Source organism: Schistocerca nitens, chromosome 6, assembly GCF_023898315.1.
Source record: "Schistocerca nitens isolate TAMUIC-IGC-003100 chromosome 6, iqSchNite1.1, whole genome shotgun sequence".
NCBI lineage: Eukaryota > Metazoa > Arthropoda > Insecta > Orthoptera > Acrididae > Schistocerca > Schistocerca nitens.
This window is the reverse complement of record NC_064619.1, coordinates 523,588,267-523,607,472: the sequence shown is the minus strand read 5'-3', so window position 1 is coordinate 523,607,472 and position 19,206 is coordinate 523,588,267. Positions and strand designations below refer to the sequence as shown.

General features: G+C 45.6%; 1 protein-coding gene across 1 annotated transcript in view; it reads left to right on the top strand.

Moving 5' to 3' along the window:
* The first annotated feature begins 6,315 nt into the window (after window positions 1–6,315).
* Window positions 6,316–19,206, top strand: part of LOC126263440 (homeobox protein orthopedia-like) — a 71,175-nt gene continuing 58,284 nt past the window's right edge. The window contains exon 1 of the mRNA XM_049960533.1: window positions 6,316–6,561. Within this exon, the coding sequence (XP_049816490.1) occupies window positions 6,316–6,561 (246 nt within the window). The remainder of the gene's footprint in view (window positions 6,562–19,206) is intronic.

Genomic DNA, 19,206 nt, shown 5'->3' with positions numbered 1-19,206 from the left:
TATATATATATATATATATATATATATGTATATGTATGTATGTATGTGTGTGTGTGTGTGTGTGTGTGTTACATATCTCCTCCTTAACCAGTGGACCGATTTCAATGAAACATTGTACACATATCCCTTACTATCAGGCAACAACCACCAGCCTCTCACAGATATGACGTCATACGAGATATGACGTTATAATGAGATGCGTGAAAGACTGCCTCATCATGAATGACTTTTAAATTTATTATTTCTGTGCTACTAACCGTTTTCGCAATAAATTTCCCAGATAGTATTCACACATTCCATTAAATGCACCTACAAAATCATATCATGATACCACACATAGTTCAGAAGGTATGTCGTCATAAACATTGAAAAGTGTGAAATATTGCCGCATTGTGTGTGCTGTTTAAATTTATTTCTTCTTTACTAATAACTCTACTCGCAACTTATTTCGCAGACAGTACCCACACATGCCGCTGAAAGTACCTTCACACATATCACTGTCCGGCACATAGGTTAAGAGATACGGCCGCATAAACGTTGAAATGCTTCAAAAATGTCGCATAATGCATTGTTTCTTTAAACTTAGTAATCAAGCTTTTGTGGAGTAATTGGGATTCGTCTTCGACAGGCTGTCATTTTAAGTTTTCAGCATTTCCGTGATGCTCTCCCTCGAGTCAAATAAACCTGTGATCATTCGTGTTGACCCTGTTTGTTTACCCTCAGTATCCTCTGTGACACCTACAGAGAATGGACAGAAACATTGGACCACCTCAGTTTCATTACCGGGTAGGAGACCCGTTGGTTCAAAAATGGTTCAAATGGCTCTGAGCACTATGGGACTCAACTGCTGAGGTCATTAGTCCCCTAGAACTTAGAACTAGTTAAACCTAACTAACCTAAGGACATCACAAACATCCATGCCCGAGGCAGGATTCGAACCTGCGACCGTAGCGGCCTTGCGGTTCCAGACTGCAGCGCCTTTAACCGCACGGCCACTTCGGCCGGCACCCGTTGGTATTTAGAACAGCTTCCTGTCGTCTCTGAATGTATAAATATAGGTTCCGTATGGCTTTCAACGGAATCTAATACCATTGTTCCTGCAAAATAGTGGCAAGTTAAGCTAACGATGATGGAGGTGGGTAGCGACCACGCACCATTCTCCCCAGAGTGGACCATGAATGCTTAGTAATATTGATATCTGGTGATTTTGGTGGCCAGGACAGATGCGAAAATTCAACTATGTACTATGCGAGCTGTGTAAACAAGCACCTTGTCGTCTTGTAACACAGCATCATCATTTGGGAACAAACATTCTACTACGGGAGGGACCTGATCAGCCAAAATGATCACATAATACTTGGCAGTAGTTCCACCTTACACATTACTCATGGGGGTCGTGGAATACCACAATGTGGCTGCCGAAATCGTCACCGAACCTCTGCTATACTTCGTCAACTCGGGCAGTAGCTGGAAATAGTGCACAACGAGCTCTAGCCGACCAAATGACTTATTTCCACAACTCCGTAGTCCAGGTTTCTTGTCTTCGGCACCGTCTGTAAAGAGTCATAAATTGCTACATGCACCCGGCAAAAAAAGTGTTGCATCGACCCAATATGGCGTGCAGGTGTGTTCCTATTCTGACTGTTCCCATACCAATCTGATGGCCACCTCCGACGTTGTTTGTAGATCAACACATAGTCATAATGCGTGCTACCTACGGGTAGAACGCCGCACTCGAATGCACTGCAGCGTTTCAGTTGAAAGTAAAGCACGAGAACGCAGGCGTTAAAGGTGCCGGTGGAACTACAAAGCGAACATCTGTCATGCCACGAAGGGCAGTCGCGACCAGTGATCGGGTCCACAACATCACTCTACGCCCAGAAGGTTTGTCAAGGAGGGAAGGCGCTAGACGTGTGCCCTGGAGTCAAAGCGACGTGGTGCGGACGTGGAATCTGTTTCAATTGACAGGTAGTGTTGAGGACTTACGCCTCACAGGCCATCAACTCTTGACAAGTGCTTAGGATGATCAATATTAACAGATTTTAAGTCAAAGGAAAGATAAGCTGATAGCGCCTCAGAATAATTCGACGTTCGAAGAGACTAGGATGCTGGACCATATATATCGCATCAAACTCCCCGACGACTGTGGAGAAAACCACGTCGTACTCCACAACATCATGGTCTCAGTTACAAATGGGTTAGAAATCATTCAGAATGGATGCCCCAGGACTGACGTCGGCTGTTGTCGGATATGTTTGTACCCTGATAATTGCAGGCAATGAGTTTGGAGACAACCCGGTAATACTGAACGCCTCCCATCCTTTGTTCTATATGTGCAACAAGTGGGTGGTAGAGTAATGTTCTTGGATGGCACCGCAGGAGGCCACCTAAACCTGTCGTGGTTGTTCAGAGCAATCGCACTGCTCTGCGGCACAGGGACTTCATTTCGCAACTATTAGAGGGTGACAGTTCCATGTTGATGGCATGTGGGATCGATTATAATGAGCTGTTTTTGTACGTCAATAACGGCCACGTACTCTGAGCGACTTACACAGAGTAGCTATTGAAGAGTGTGACATTTTGGGCCAGGAATGGCTTCACGATCTCATCTATGGCAAGTCACGACGGATTTAAGCCTGCATCCGAGCAATGGGACGTTCCACCACGTCCTGACGTTGCTCGCGAGTGATGTGGAAAACCCTCCATAGCAAACAGACGATTTTGTCGTTACAAAAATGTTTTATTTTTGCTTTGATTATCTGGATACATTTCAACTGACTATACAGGGTGTTTGTTTAACTTTAGACATTCAAATATCTGGAAATCGACACACCGTACGAAAAAAATGTTCTATGCGAAAAGTTAATATTATTAAAGGACACATCAATCTGTGCTACAACTGGCCGCCTCTTAACCACCCCTTCTGCATGGACCGATCAGCTTTCCATTTTCAACTTTTTTCAATCTGCACATTCCGACTCTACGACAAAAAATACAAACAGTTTATTCATAACATTGTTTCCCATTCAAGGTGGATGGCGCTGTAATCGACAAATATCCAATGTGCCTGTTTTTGCAACTAAGAACATACATACTTGATTCTAAGTTTCATTTACAATGCAAATGTAAAGCTTTGTGTTCCAACGGTTGGTATTTATGTTCGAAATTTACTTTAGTGTTGGAAATGTCATTGTACTGTACAAACAATACGGCTACACATTGGCAGTTCTGGCAAATAAGCTACTTGTGAGGTAACGTAGTTCTCTGTTCCCTACAGGGTTGATTGTGGTGTGTTTCGAAACCATCGGAATAATTGATTTCGGTGTCCGCCCTCGAACCCCGCCCTCAGGATGACTGATTTCGGTGTGTGTTTCCATCAACCGCAGTAACTCTCACGATGCCCGCTACGCGGCTACCGGCGGAATACAAACAACAAACATTGTGGTAATGTAAAATGTCCATGAAATCTTGGTGACAGGCGTAACTGCCAAGGATACTCACCGAAATCAAGCAACCCCCTGTGGCAAGGGGACTCTCCGACATCGCCACTCGGAGTGACCGTACGGTTTGAGGCGCCATGTCACGGATTGCGCGGCCCTTCCCGCCGAAGGTTCGAGTCCTCCCTCGGGCAAGGTTGTGTGTGTTGTTCTCAGAATAAGTTAGTTTAAGTAGTGTGTAAGTCTAGAGACCGATGACTTTAGTAGTTTGGTCCCTTAGGAACTCACACACATTTAAACATCACCGACATCATATGTCCCGATGGGAACAGAAAACTTACATCCACTTCGTTGTTCCCAGATCACGCTAAACGTAGTTTCTAACAAGAAACTGAAACGGCTGACCATCTTGCACAGCACAATAAAATTTGCAACACTGAAGTAAATGTCGATCACAAGTAACAACATTAGAACACGTAGCCTTACATATACATCGCAAATGAAATGTAGAACCAGATGCGTCTGTTCTTAATTATATCAGGCACACCTGATATTCTTCGATTACCTCACCATCCACCATGAATGTGAAACAATGGTTCGAGTAAATTGTAGGTATTTTTTGCGTGGGATTCGAATATGGAATAAAATTTGGGTGGGAGGGGGGTGGTTAGGGTGGTTAGGAGGTGGCCAGTTAGAGAACAGACAGATGTCCCCTTTGCTAATAACTTTTCACTTTTTTTTTTCGTACGATGCGTCGTTTTCGAATTATCTAGTTGTGTCAAGTTAAAACAACCTGTATATGCATGAACCAGAGCCAATTCTTGCTCCCTGAGCCATGAATTTTGAAATAAAGTGGTGACGCGAAACTTCCGTTGATGTGTGTATATTGTTTCGCTAGATCACTATCGTATTGGACCCCAATACGCTTCCGCGGGGAGCACCTGAAATTACAATTACAGGGTAGATTAAAGATTGGAGGCGCTGTTATTGCTCCTCTGGTAATGTAGTTTTTCTACCAGACACTTTCGTCTTTATTTAAATGAGGCATCATTTTAACACTTTCCTGATGAGTCCTCTTTTTTATGAAAGTGTACACTCCGTACCGTCAGTGCAACACGATAGAGGCATCAGTATTTTTTTAGTCTCGTAATATTTTGTTTAATTTCCGCAGCGTGTCGGTGAAGCAGTTGTAGTCCAGAGGGGGTGGGTCTGCGAGGAATATTTAACGGCGCACATGCGTGATTCAGGCGCAGTCTTGGGAACAGGGCGGGCCGGTGCCGATGTTTAAAATGTGTCGCTACCAGCGGTGACCGGAGCCGGGCTGTCTGGCGGTGGCGCCTCTTGCAACATTCAGTAATTCGGCGGCGCCGCGGCCAGCGCCGACACGAAACTCCCACCAATTAATTTAGCGGACATGTAGCTCATTCTCTCAACGGCTCGCAACGCTCCGTTCTACGTGCAAAATTAACCGCGATCATTCGTTAAACAATACAGTGCAGTGTGGAAGGCACCTGCATTCCGAGTGCTGTTTTATCCGGCGAGGCTCCTGCGAAAGTCACACACGCAAAGCTACCGGAAACGAACATCTCCATTCCCTGTGGCTGGAAGCTCGACAGAGCGAGCACATGCGGTCATTCATTCCATTCAAAATAATGTACGAAATCTTGTTGATGACTGCCTGGAAAACGTTTACTCTTCTCATACAGCAGACAATATTGAGCACATTCACTATGGCACCTGTTAAATGATGGCTCTGTGAGCTGAAGAGATAGTCAGACGGTCAGAGAAACAAAAAATAAAATAGAAAAAATTACGAATACAAAGGGAAAATGCGGAGTTCGGTTTTATGGCCTAACATGGGAACCTCCCCATCGCACCTCCCTCAGATTTAGTTATAAGTTGGCATAGTGGATAGGCCTTGAGAAACTGAACACAGATCAATCGAGAAACAGGAAGAAGTTGTGTGGAACTATGAAAAAAAAATAAACAAAATATACAAACTGAGTAGTCCATGTGTAAGATAGGCAATATCAAGGAGGCTGTGAAACTCAGGAGCGCCGTGGTCCCGTGGTTAGCGTGAGAAGCTGCGGAGCGAAAGGTCCTTGGTTCAAGACTTCCCCCGAGTGAAGAGTCTGCTTTAGGCGGTGGCGCGGCATGGACCTGCTGTCCCGGCCGCGGGCGCGCGTGGACGAGGAAGTGTTTACACCGCCGGTACTCGTGCATGTTGTTGTCTGACTCGATCGCCATGGCACACAATTTTCGAAAGACTACGATGCAATTAACGTTCGACAACGAATTTGCCAGACCCAAAGCTTTCGAAATAGAGCATTTTTTGAGGGAAGAATTTCGTTTACCTGCTGCAGACATAATTGGAATACACCTGTCCATTGTAAGCAGTACAATGTACGTAAAGATGACCGGTGAAGCTGCGTGTGAAAGAACTCTCTCCGCTGCTCAAAGAGGATTTAAATTTAGACACTCTGATGGCCATATCAGCGATGTAACAGTAGCTCCTTCAGGACTGGGTGTGAGGGTCATTCGGATCTTTGAATTGCCGTTTGATGTGCCAGAATCGATGGTTACTGAATCGCTGCGACCATATGGAACGATACCTAGTCATACGCCTGAACGCTGGGCAAGTTTTAGCACCTATCCTGTGCTAAACGGCGTCCGACAGGTGCGGATCGTCCTTGCTAAAAAAAGCCCTTCTTATTTATACATTGGAGGATGTCGAGCTATTGTGATTTACGATGGCCAGCCACGCACCTGTTCTGGCTGTGGTGGAGAAGGACATATCCGCTCGGAATGCATACAACGCCGCGCCGTGCAACTGCCACATGGAGAAGCGTCACAGCGAGAAGTTCCCACGCAACTGCCGATGACGTACGTGTCGGTGGCCCGCCGGGAGGTGTTGCCAAGTTCGGAGCGTGACAAGGACGTGTTCATGCAAGAGCATACCGAGTTACGGGAGCATGGAGGTGACTCGGATAATGTCCCTACACCCACGTCACGTCAGTTGAGGGAGGAACCTTCCGAAAACTCATATGTAGCACGCGGCGTGGAAGTAGAGGTCGAGACAGTGGCGACGGCAACAGACCAACGAACGATCGACGACCACAGTGAGGTAGCAGAGGGCAGGGCACGCAAACAGCGATCGCCGAAGCGTCGCAAAAAGCGTCGCCATAGTTCGGGTGACCCCCCCCTAGCCTAGGGGACACGGAAGGTATCCTAGCCGAAGAACTGTCTGACACGGAACACGTGCCTTTAGAGGACGCTGACAGGATTCCGTCAGATGGTGACCGGATGTCCTCCTGCCTTTCAGATGGTCCCTCTGCATTGACACCGCCTGAAACAGCGCTGCCGACGAAGGAGTCAGGGATACCAATGTCCCGGCAGCCACGTCGAAATACATCAGAGGACGATTCTCGGATAGATGAGCACTGCGACTGGGCGGAACCAGTCGAAGACATACAGGAATTGCCACCCCCAAATGATGACCACTCACTTACAGGATGCACACCACGGAACGACAACAACGGAGGGCAACCCGTTGGCGGGCACCCCTCTGAGCACGAATAGTGGACTAAAGCCCTTGGAGTTCTCAGTGACATGACACGAGCATGACGATGACAACGAACCAAGCATATAAGGTGGGCACAGTGAACATTAACACCGCACGTTCGCTTGCAAAGATGCAACTTCTCCGGGACATGATTTACGCCACAGACGATGATATTCTGCTGATGCAGGAAACCTGCAATGCTGCTTTTCCTGACGTGCATGGATACAACACTTATCTAGCGCCGACGCCAGATGGAGGACGTGGCACAGCGATACTAGTCCGGGAAGGGATTCCGATGTGTGATCTCGATTACCTTCCTTCGGCTCGGGGTTTGGCTATGACCGTGAACGGCATTCGTATCGTCAACATCTATGCACCGTCCGGATCTGACAATCGACAGGCGCGTGCACGCTTCTACTCGGAGGAGATTGCCCCCTATTCCATGGGAGGTATGACCACATCTTGGTAGGGGGGGATTTTAACTGTGTACTCACACCGAAGGATCAAACTCCTAATTTCAGCTCCTGCCACGCATTGAACACGATCTGCCGGGACATGGCCCTAATGGACACATGGGAAAAGATCCATGGGCAGCGAGAGGGCTACACGTATTTTACTAGCCACTCGGCGAGCAGGCTGGATCGGATTTATGTTTCTGATGGATTACGAGATCACGTGTTGGCTGCTGAACGTTGGCCCACAGCTTTTACGGATCACCTTGTATATTTTTGCACGTTAACCCTCCCACGGCAGCGGGTCTGGCGGAGTCGTAGTTCCTGGAAACTTAATTCATCCTTACTGGTGGATCTCGAATGTCGCCAGCGGATCGAAGAAACATGGCAGACTTGCACTCGCCGTCTGCCACTGCACCGTACGGTTCTTTCATGGTGGCTGCAGTGTGCAAAACCGGCGATACGAAGAGCTCTCATAACGTATGGCAAGGAAAAAGCGAAATGGCTCCGAGATACACTTGATTATTACTACATGTTGCTCCGCGACCTGTCCTCCAGGGCCCCATCGCCCGAGCGTCAAGCGGAAGTCCATCGCATTCAGGCCTGCATTTTATCGATCACGAGCCGTCGACTGGATGGACTTTCGATCCGTGCTCGGTGCTTGGACAACGTCGATGGAGAACGTATTAGCATGCATCATGTGTCCAAGGGACATGCGCGTAATCGCCTATCCCTAATCACAGTGCTCCATGATGACGATGGTCGGCCCTTGACGTCACAACAGGACATTGCTGCTGAGTTTTCACTGGGACGCCGACGGACAATCGGACAGGAGAAGAAATTTTGCGACAGATGCAAACGGAAGTGGATGGTCCGGATGCAGAGGCGCTATTGGAACCCCTAACGGAAGATGACATCCGGGGCGCACTCGCGAAGGGTGCGGTGCATAAATCCCCTAGGCCAGATGGGTTGACACTCGAATTTTATAGCGCATTTGCGGATTTAATGATGTCCCAGTTGGTATTGATGTATAATGAGTTATTGAGCCCTGACACGGACGTTCCGTCGCAGTTCATGGCGGGACTGCTTATACCAATACCGAAATCGACTGCGAGTATCAGTGCCCATCAATTTAGACCGCTCACGGTGCTCAATACTGACTATAACATCTTTGCGCGAATGTTGGCGGCAAGGCTCAAGATTGTAATATCCAAGATAATACCACCAGACCAGGCTTGTCTAGGGGTTCGGAGCAACATACATTCTATCCTCGGCGAATACCGTGACGTAATTTCCCTGACGGAAGCTTGTCGCATGCGAGCGGCGTTCGTATCGGTGGATTTTGATCGTGCCTTTGACAGGATCAACCATGATTTCCTTGACTCGACCATGCGACGCATGGCGATACCACAGGATTTTATTACCGTCCTCATGCGCCTCCTTCGCGGCGCTTCTTCGACGGTGAGAGTCAATGGCAGGGAGGTAGGAACGATTCCTGTTTGCAGCTCAGTTAGGCAGGGATGTCCCTTATCGATGATACTGTTTACAATAGCTCTCGAACCACTGATGCAGATTCTTAGACGGACTCTAACAGGCGTCCGACTCCGTGCGAGCTCCTTCACGTGTCGTGCATATGCCGACGACTTGATGATACTCGTCCGGTCAGAGAACGAAGTAAGTAAGATGGTTACCCTTCTCAATACGTACGGAGTAGGTGCGGGAAGCAGGATCAACATGAATAAAACCAAGATCATGCACATCGGTCGAGGGCTGGACGCTCTGCAGAGTCCGTTTACGACGGTGGACATCTTGCGATGCTTAGGTGTATTGTTCACCCGATCGCTACGGCAATCAGCGGCGGCGAGTTATCGACGTCTCCTCCAACCCGTTCGACTGCACATACGCAACAATTCACTCCGAACGCACGACCTGCTCCAAAAGGTGGACTACAATAATGTTCACCTGGCCTCGCGACTGCCGCACCTGGTACAGGTATTGCCAATGCCACATGGTATTGCTGACAGATTAATGGCGGCCTTTGGATACTATGTCAGCCAAGGAGTGTTGTTTAAGATCACATACAAGACTTTAACTCTCCCACACCATTCTGGAGGACTTAACCTCACGGATGTGCGGAACAAGGCTCTAGCTCTATACCTGCGAGCGACGCTACGAACTTGGAACCAACGGCAACACGCCATCACGTCGGCCATCCTGGATGTGCTTCTTCCCACGTCCTTTGAACCACCGGTGGCGGTAGGCACAATCTCGCCCTCTTTTTCTCACGTCGCGCGATTTTTTGTTGATTTTAGTTATGTCCAGTTACAGATACCTTCTACCAAAATCCCCACTACCCGTGAGATATGTCGATACTTGCGGCGTCATCATGGCAGCAATGTTGTCGAACTTAAATACCCAACACGAAACTGGCGACAGATTTGGCGAGCTGTCCATACACCTCTCCTCACCACGGCAGCGCGATCGTCATGGTATACACTAATCAACCGCAAGACAGTCAACCGCCAACGATTGTACGACATTCGCATGGTGGATTCCCCGCTCTGCCTTATATGTGGCATGCAGGACACCGACGAACATTCTCTGCAGTGCGGTGAGGCAAAGGTTGTTTGGCGGCTGACGCAACGCATCATGGCCCTCCTCCGACGAACCGACGAATCCACGATCACGACGGACGCTTTATTTTTCCCTGACTCTGTCTTTTTCCCCTCACAAAAAACATTGGCAATCCGATGGATTGGAGGACACGCATCGCACTACGTGCTCTCGCGGACCTTGATATCGGGCATGGACTATTGGCATTATCTACTAGAACAACACGAAATCATCCGACGCCACTCTAAATATAAAACGCATTTTGCGAACTTTCTAGGAAGCATGTTTCATAACCCCCCGAAGCGGTGGGGAGTCCCAGGTTTACGTTGTTTCGAGGGATAGGATTTACTCCTAGTGAAGTGACGACGATGTCACGGCCCTATATTTCTTTCCCTTCTTTTTTATATATGATTTTTCTTTTGGGACATTAAAATTAAATGAATAAATAAAATATTATTGTTACTAACAAAAAAATTACAATGTACAGTGTTTCCTTCCTGCTGCCTCTCCCTTATCCTGTCAGGAGACGGGGACACCGTGGCCAGGCCTCCAAGAACGACCCCTGCCCACTCTGCCCCCTGACCTACTTCATCTAAAAAAAAAAAAAAAAGTGAAAAATTTAATTTTTTATTTTCAGACAATTATCAAAGTTCAGGCACTCACACCTCAACTTCTCTCTCCAAAATTCCAGGACATGTTGAGATTTCCTTGGACATATGCAGGATTTGACGGTCTACACACGGAAAAATTTCTTCTTCTTCGGTTATCAACCCACAGGTTGGTTGGCAGCAGCACGCCATTCCGTTCTTTTGTCAACTTTCTTCTTCATATCTGCATAGGTCTGGCACCCGATGTCATTTATTACTTGTTGAATGTAGCTTAATCTAGGTCGTCCTCGGCGAGTTCTTCCTTCAATGATTCCTTCTAATATTCTCTTAATGAAATTGTTATGCCGTAAAATGTGACCTATGAAGGTTATTCTTCTTTTCTGTATATTTCGCCAAAGAGATCTGTTTTCTTTCACTCTTCTGAGGACATCTTCGTTTGTAGCCTTGTCTCGCCAGCTGATTTTTTCCATTCTCCGGTAGCACCACATTTCGAATGCCTCTAATCTTCTCTTTTCTTCTTTTCCACTAGTCCAAGTTTCACATCCGTAAAGGGCTGTACTCCACACATAGGTTTTCATGACTCTCTTTCTTACGTCTAAACTAACATTTCTACTCGTCAGTAAGTTTCTTTTTCCATTGAATGCTATTTTGGCAAGTTGTATTCTGTTTTTAATGTCACTTTTGCTCCTTCCATCTGCTGTTATTTTGCTACCTAAGTAGTTAAATTCTGTAACCTGCCCTAGTTTCTCTCCCTTTATTGTTATTCGTATGGGTTCATTGTAGTTCAGGGCGCCACTCACCATCACTTTAGTCTTTTTCTTATTTATTTTCATTCCATACTGTTCTTTTAAGGTGTTTTCCATTTCATTGAGTGCGGCTTCTAAATCTTCTTTCCTTTCTGTAATTATGGCGATATCATCTGCATATCGCAACATATCTATTTTCATTCCGTTAAGTTTTATTCCTACTTCAATATTCTCTCTTATTTTATCTATTGCTTCTTGGATATATGCGTTGAAAATTACTGGAGATAGTGGGCATCCCTGTCTCACTCCTTTCCTTATTCTTGCTGTTTCTTCTTTGTTTTCCTTCTTAACTAAGGCTGTTTCATTTTGGTATATTTTAAAGATTATCCTTCTGTCATTATATTTCAGACCAGCCTTCTTCAGAATTCTAAACATTTCTGGCCATACAACATTGTCAAATGCCTTTTCGAGGTCTACGAAGGCTATAAATACTTGTTTGTTTTTGGAAATTTGTTTCTCAATTATTAGTCTTAAAGATAAGATTGCTTCCCTCGTCCCTACACCGCTTCTAAAACCGAATTGGTCTTCACTTAGAGTGCTATTCAATTGGTTTTCAACTCTTTTCAAAATTATTCTTATTAGAATTTTTTGATGCGTGTGAAAGAAAACGTTAAAAACATATGTTTTGACAGAGCACAGGGAAAACTGTGCGACTGTGAAACTGTTGCATGCATTTGTTGCAGTTTATGTGAGAAACTCTTATGTTTTCATCACTTTTTTGGGAGTGATTATCACATCCACAATAAAACCTAAATGGGGCAAGGTAGAAGAATCTTTTTACCCATTCGCCAAGTGTACAAGTTAGGTGGGTCGACCACATATTCCTGTCGTGTGACGCACATGCCGTCACCAGTGTCGTATAGAATATATCATACATGTTTTCCAGTGGAGAAATCGGTTGACCTATGACCTTGCGATCAAATGTTTTCGGTTCCCGTTGGAGAGCCACGTCCTTTCCTCTACTAATGGCACGGTTTTGCGGTGCGATCGCGAAACCCAGACACTAACCTTATTACAGTGAACAGAGACGTCAATGAACGAATGGACAGATCATAACTTCGCGAAAATAAACTTTTCACTCGAGGGAAGACTTGAACCAAGGACCTCAAGTTCTGCAGCTGCTCACGGTAACCACGGGACCACGGCGCTCCTGAGCTCATAGCGTCCTTGATGTTCCTTATCTTGCATATGGACTACTCAGTTTGTATATTTTACTTATGTTTTTCATAGTTCCACACAACTTCTTCCTGTTTTCTCGATTGATCTGTGTTCAGTTTTTCAAGGCCTATCCACTGTGCCAACTTATAACTAAATCTGAGGAGGGTGCGATGGGGAGGTTCCCTTGTCAGAAGAATTAATGATTCCAAATGGACGAAACGCATCTTCAATATTTTTTCTCGAAACTGGAAAGAGGAACGTAGTGACACATCAAAATAAAAAAAAAAGCTAAGTGAAATATGAATACAACCGGAAGACGCCTAAAACCGAGATATTTTCAGAATAGCTATAGTGACATTTGGCACTTTGTGGGACACGAACAACTGGTACCAAATGACCCGGTGAAGACTAAGCTAACATAGTGCAGTAATGAAAAACATCTGCCTCAAATGGTAGAAGAAGAAACTGAGGACAACGTTCGTAGCAACTGTAAACCTGTCGTAGTCCTTAGATTTCCGACCAATGAAAAATACGAGGGGCGTTCAGTAAGTTCACTTTTTTCTGAGAACAAGTTGATTTTATTCAGGATTCCAATACACCACATTAATATCCACTCTTTTGGCTACAAAATCCTATTTTTCAATATAATCTCCGTTCACTGAGATAGCCTTACACCATTTTACTGGGAGGGCCTGTATGACAGCATAGTACCACTCTACTCGTCGACGTCGGAACCAACGTCTTGCTGCACCAGTAAACTCCACATCAACAACGTACTGCTTCACGTGGGATGCACCCTTCATCGTTCGAGACAGATGGAAGTCGGAAGGCGAGAGATACTGGCTGTAGGGTGGATGAAGAGGTTTGCGAGCACCTCTTGGGTGCGCAGACTTATGTTAGGCCTTGGTTATCACGGAGAAGTTCGTTTGCATTTTTGTGGCGGGACGACGATAGGAGGAGGAGATTAATGTTTAACGTCCCGTCGACAACGAGGACATTAGAGACGGAGCACAAGCTCGGATTAGGAAAGGATGGAGAAAGAAAACGGCAGTGCCATTTCAAAGGAACCATTCCGTCATTTGCCTGAAGAGATTTAGGTAAATCACGGAAAACCTACACTATGTGATCAAAAGTACTCGGACACACCCGAAAAACATACGTTTTTCATATTAGCTGCATTGTCCTGCCACCTACTGACAGGTACTCCGTATCATCGACCTCAGCAGTCATTAGACAACGTGAGAGACCAGAATGGAGCGCTCCGTGGAACTCACGGACTTCGAACGTGGTCAGGTGATTGGTTGTCATTTGAGTCTTATGTCTATACGCGAGATTTCCACACTCCTAAATATCCGTAGGTCCAGTGTTTCCGATGAGATAGTGAAGTGGAAACGTGAAGAGAGACGTACAGCTCAAATGTGTACAGGCCGACGTCGTCTGTCGACTAACAGAGACCGCCAACAGTTGAAGAGGGTCGTAATGTGTAACAGGCAGACATCTATCCAGACCATGACACAGGAATTCCAAACTGCATGAGGATCCACTGTAAGTACTACGACAGTTAGGCGGGAGGTGAGAAATATTGAATTTCATGGTCGAGCGGCTGCTCATAAGCCACACATCACGCCGGTTAAATGCCGAACGACACCTCGCTTGGTGTAAGGGGCGTAAACATTGGACGACTGAACAGTGGAAAAACGTTGTGTGGAGTGATGAATCACGGTATACAATGTGGCGATCCGATGGCAGGGTGTGGGTATGGCGAATGCCTCGTGAACGTCATCTACCAGCGTTTATAGTGCCAACACTAAAATTCGGAGACGGTGGTGTTATGGTGTGATCGTGTTTTTCATGGAGGGGGCTTGCATCCCTTGTTGTTTTGCGTGACACTATCATAGCACAAGCCTAACGTTCATGTTTTAAGCACCTTCTTGCTTCCCATTGTTGAAGAGCAATTCTGAGACGGCGACTGCATCTTTCAACACGATCGAGCACCTGTTCATAATGCAGGGCATGTGGCGGAGTGGTTACACGATAATAACATCCTTGCAATGGACTGGCCTGCACAGAGACCTGACCTGAATCCTAAAGAACACCTTTGGGTGCCAGGCCTCACCGACCGACGTCGGTACCTCTCCTCAGTGCAGCATTCCGTGAAGAATGGGCGGCCATTCCCCAAGAAACCTTCCAACACCTGATTGAATATATGCCTGCAAGAGTGGAAGCTGTCATCAAGGCCAACACCATATTGAATTCCAGCATTACCGATGGAGGGCGCCACAAACTTGTAAGTCATTTTCAGCCAAGTATCTGATCTGGATACTTTTGATCACATAGTGTAAATTAGGATGGCTGGAAGTGGGTTTGAACCGCCATGCTCTAAAATGTGAGACTAATGTGCTAACCACTTTACCATCTCGCTGGTTTTTTTTTCCTAGGTGTAGCACAGCACACTTCAGAGTTGATCACTGTACAATGTGGAAGGACATAGAACATAATAACCCCTTCAGAGTCCCAAAAGACCGTCAGCATTCCTTTACTGGCCGAGGGTGCAGCTTTGAACTTTTTCCACTCCATGGATTGCCGATTTTTTTCCCGGCCGAAATGATGAACCCATATTTCAACGCCTGTGATGATGTTAGACAAGAAATTGCCACCATCAGCCTCGTAACGCTCAAGCAATTTCGCATAGATCGATGCTCTTTATGATCCTCTGTTAGGCGGCAAGGAACCCTGCGGGCATACACCTTCGAGTACCCCAACTGGTTGACGAATGTGTCAGCACTACTAACAGTAGCAGTAGCGAGTTGTCTGATTGTGACCTGTCAGTCACCTCGAATGAGATTGTTCGCACGTTCCAACGTTGCAGAAGTCACAATGGTGCGGCCGGCCGGCACGCGGGAGATCGGACATGTTTGCGCGACCTTGTTGCGATGATGACAGAAGCCTCGCCCAACGACTCACCGTGCTTTTGTTCTCTGCCAGATCTTTGTAGACATTCCGCTAGCAGCTATGAATATTTGCGATGCTCTGCTTTTTCATCAAAAGAAACTGCATGACAGCTCTCTTCTTGGAACCCGTTTCCGGTATAGATGGCATTTTGAAAGTTATTTATAGCGACATCGCTTTTTGGCTGTAACGAGACAAACTCAGTGATGTGTCTTGATGAAGAAATGAAGGTGTAAATTTGACACTACCACATGAATTGTTCAGCAGACATCTATGATCATTGCGTGTGTTGCTGTTTCCCTTTCGTAAAATTGTGGATTCATCATTAAACAATGGTAAATGATGGACTTCATCATTGGTAATTCGCTAAATTCAAACAGCGTAACATTAGCCCCAATGTGAAAATGTTGCATGTCCTGTGTGTATTAATAAGTGTAAGCGTTCTGCACGTATTATTCTCCATAGACGTGTTCGTTAACCATAGATTCGTGCGGGAAGCCGTCGCGTGCTGGTTGTAGGATTACGCAGGGTAATGTTAATTCCGTGGAACTTGTCGGTGTTTTGGACTTACTGTTTTCTTGGCGTTGACGAGACAGTGCCACTGCGCAACCTTCTACTTCAACGAAATGTGTTAAAATCACCACCAGAAACACAGCATTCCGTTCATTCGGCGTGTCGCAAAGCGCAGAAGATAATTGTAACAGAAATAGGAACCGTGCAGTCGTAGAAGCCGATTATGCACCACGCCTAAATAATCCGCTTTCATGAAAACAAAAACTTGAAGCGAACGTTTCTATAATACACTGAATTATTTTTTGGTTCTTCGCTGTCTTGCAACTGCATTTGCTCGACCTCAGTGTCTTACACACATCAAAAACAGTCGTACTACTTGCAGTGTCTAACGGTGTACGTGCGATGTCCTTCAGGAATGCGTGCATGTCTGAAGGAACAGACGCTGCTGCGGTCTACGGATGTATGAGGAACAAGAAATGAATTCACTATTGCAAAAAAGGGGAGACTCCAGCTGTATAATTTATTGGCCGCATATGAAAATTTGAGCCGGACTGGAACTCAAACCCGAATATCCAGCTTTAGGCAAGCGGTCGCCTTAACCGCTTTGGCTATTCGAACACACTTCCAGGACTGATCCAATCTTCTATACTTCACCCTGTGTCCACGTCCTCCACTCGCACAATCGCTGTGATTCCCGCATATGAAGTAACTTATTATTGGCGCGGACTTTGCCTAGGCATGTAAGTACTACTGTATTTGCAGTGTTTGTGTTTAGCCGTCTTCTAGGCAATGTCCTTCAGACATGAATGCATACCTGAAGGAACAGACACTGCTGTGATCCTCAGCTGTACTAGATACAAGAAATGTATTGGCAGCTGTGAATACGTTTCGTGGCCAGCCGGTGTGGCCGAGCGGTTCTAGGCGCTTCAGTCTGGAACCGCACGACCGCTACGGTCACAGTTTCGAATCCTGCCTTGGGCATGGATTTCTGTGGTGTTCTTAGGTTAGTTAGGTTTAAGTAGTTCTAAGTTATAGGGGACTGATGACCTCAGATGTTAAGTCCCATAGTGCTCAGAGCCTTTGAACCATTTTTTGAATACGTTTCCTGTAAACAGCAGTCAGCCGTGGATTTAAAGGCACTGTTTCATAGCAGCAAACAGCGTAGAAGAAGTGAAGGTAGAAACTGCATGGCACCAGCCGAAAACGAATCTACATCCATAGCCTGCAAATCCCTGTAAAATACATGCCGGAGGATGCTTGATCTTGCGCACGTAATCAGGGTTTCTAGTTCTACCGTTTGTGTACGGAGCGAAGAAAGAATAACTGGTCAAATCCTCTGTGCGTGATGTAACTAGTGTAATCATCTTTTCGTTGTCCCTATTGGAACGATGCGTAGGATACTGTAGTACTTTTCTATATCCCTCTAAATACTGGCTTCTCAGACCATTGTAAGTGAGCTATCGCACGATTATTTAGCGTATATCTTCAAGGGCCGTCAGTTCAGATTGATAAGCACTTCAAATCCGTCTTTGAAACAGAAACTATGTTGTCCAGTATAATAAACATGCGTGAGCGCAATTCTTCAAACGTTTTCGTAACACATTTCCGTGAATCAAATAAATCTGAGGTTATTCGCAGTACCCTTCTCTGTATTCGTTCAGTATCCTCTGTTAGTTCAATTTTGTGCGGATCCGACACACGTCTAGGATGGGTCGTACAAGCGTTTTGTTAGCAACCTCCTTTATAAACTGCATTTTCCCAGTATCGTACCAATGAACCGAAGTATGCTACCTGTTTTATCTACATCGAAGAATGATACTACGTTGATGCGTATCGTCAAGAGCAAAATTTTACATTTCGGAGCTATTAACATAAAATGCCAATCTCTGAGACATTTAGAAATCTTAACAAGATCTGCCTGACTGTTCAATCAACATACGGCAACGCAGCCGGGTGATCTGTTTGATGACAGCCGCTATTTCGACAGGTTATTGTCCCGTCATTATTAAGGCACAACGAGAAAGCGCTGTGACAGGAAATGTGAACCCTCAGTAGGCGGGGCCACGCCGACCAAGAACCATAATGTGTCACATACAGAAAATACCGAGGGTTTAAATGTCGGAGAACTCAGCTGTCGATATGTCTGTGGTTATCGGAGACATTACTCGGCTGCATTGTCGCAAGTTGTTTGAACATTTTATTCGGCGGGGTACACTCAAGTTTCACTCTTTTTTATACAGCTGATTTCGTATAGTAAGTCATTGTAGATGCGTGGATCATCCACAAATAGTCTGAGGTTACTATTAATGTTGCGTACTAAATCATTAATATTCAATATGAACAGAAAGGTCCACACATACTCTCCCGGGGCACACCTGGAGTTATTTCTGCATCTGTGAGAGACCCTCCCGCCCAAGACAGCATGCTGTGTTCCACGTAGCAAGAAATCCTCAGTCCAGCCTCAGATTTCCTTTGATCCTCCACATGACTACATATCATCTACAGTGCTACTGAATCAAATGCCTTTCGGAAGTGAAGAATTCTGCATCGACTTGATTTCTTTTGATCACTTGCTTAGCGGATGTTATTTTAGGGAAATACAGTTTGGTTTTAGCATCGATTGTGTTTGAGGAATCTGTGCTAGTTGGTATGGAGAAGATCATTTGCTCTAGGCGCATCAATACGTTCGAGCTTAGAATATGTTCTAAGCTTCTACAACAGATGGATGTCAAAGATATTGAATGCTAGTTTTGTGAATCAGTTCTGCTGCCATTCTTGCAGATGTGTGTGACCTACGCTTTTTTCTTTCTCTCGATAGTTCTACTGTGTATCACAGTTAAAAGAGGGGATAAATTAGTTGCACATTCCGTATAGAATCTGACAGCGATTCCCCTCGGACCTTGATCAGTTTCAGTGATTTAAACTATTTCTCGGCACCGCTGATACTGATATCTAATCATTCATTCTTGAAGCGGTACACAATTGGGGCAGTACTGCTGGATATACGAAATCTGGTATGTGTAAGAACAACGGATGTGTGTATGTTAGCTTTTTCACAAAAATTACCGATTTTGATACATCCCAGAATAATGTCCTTTCCTCCCACGC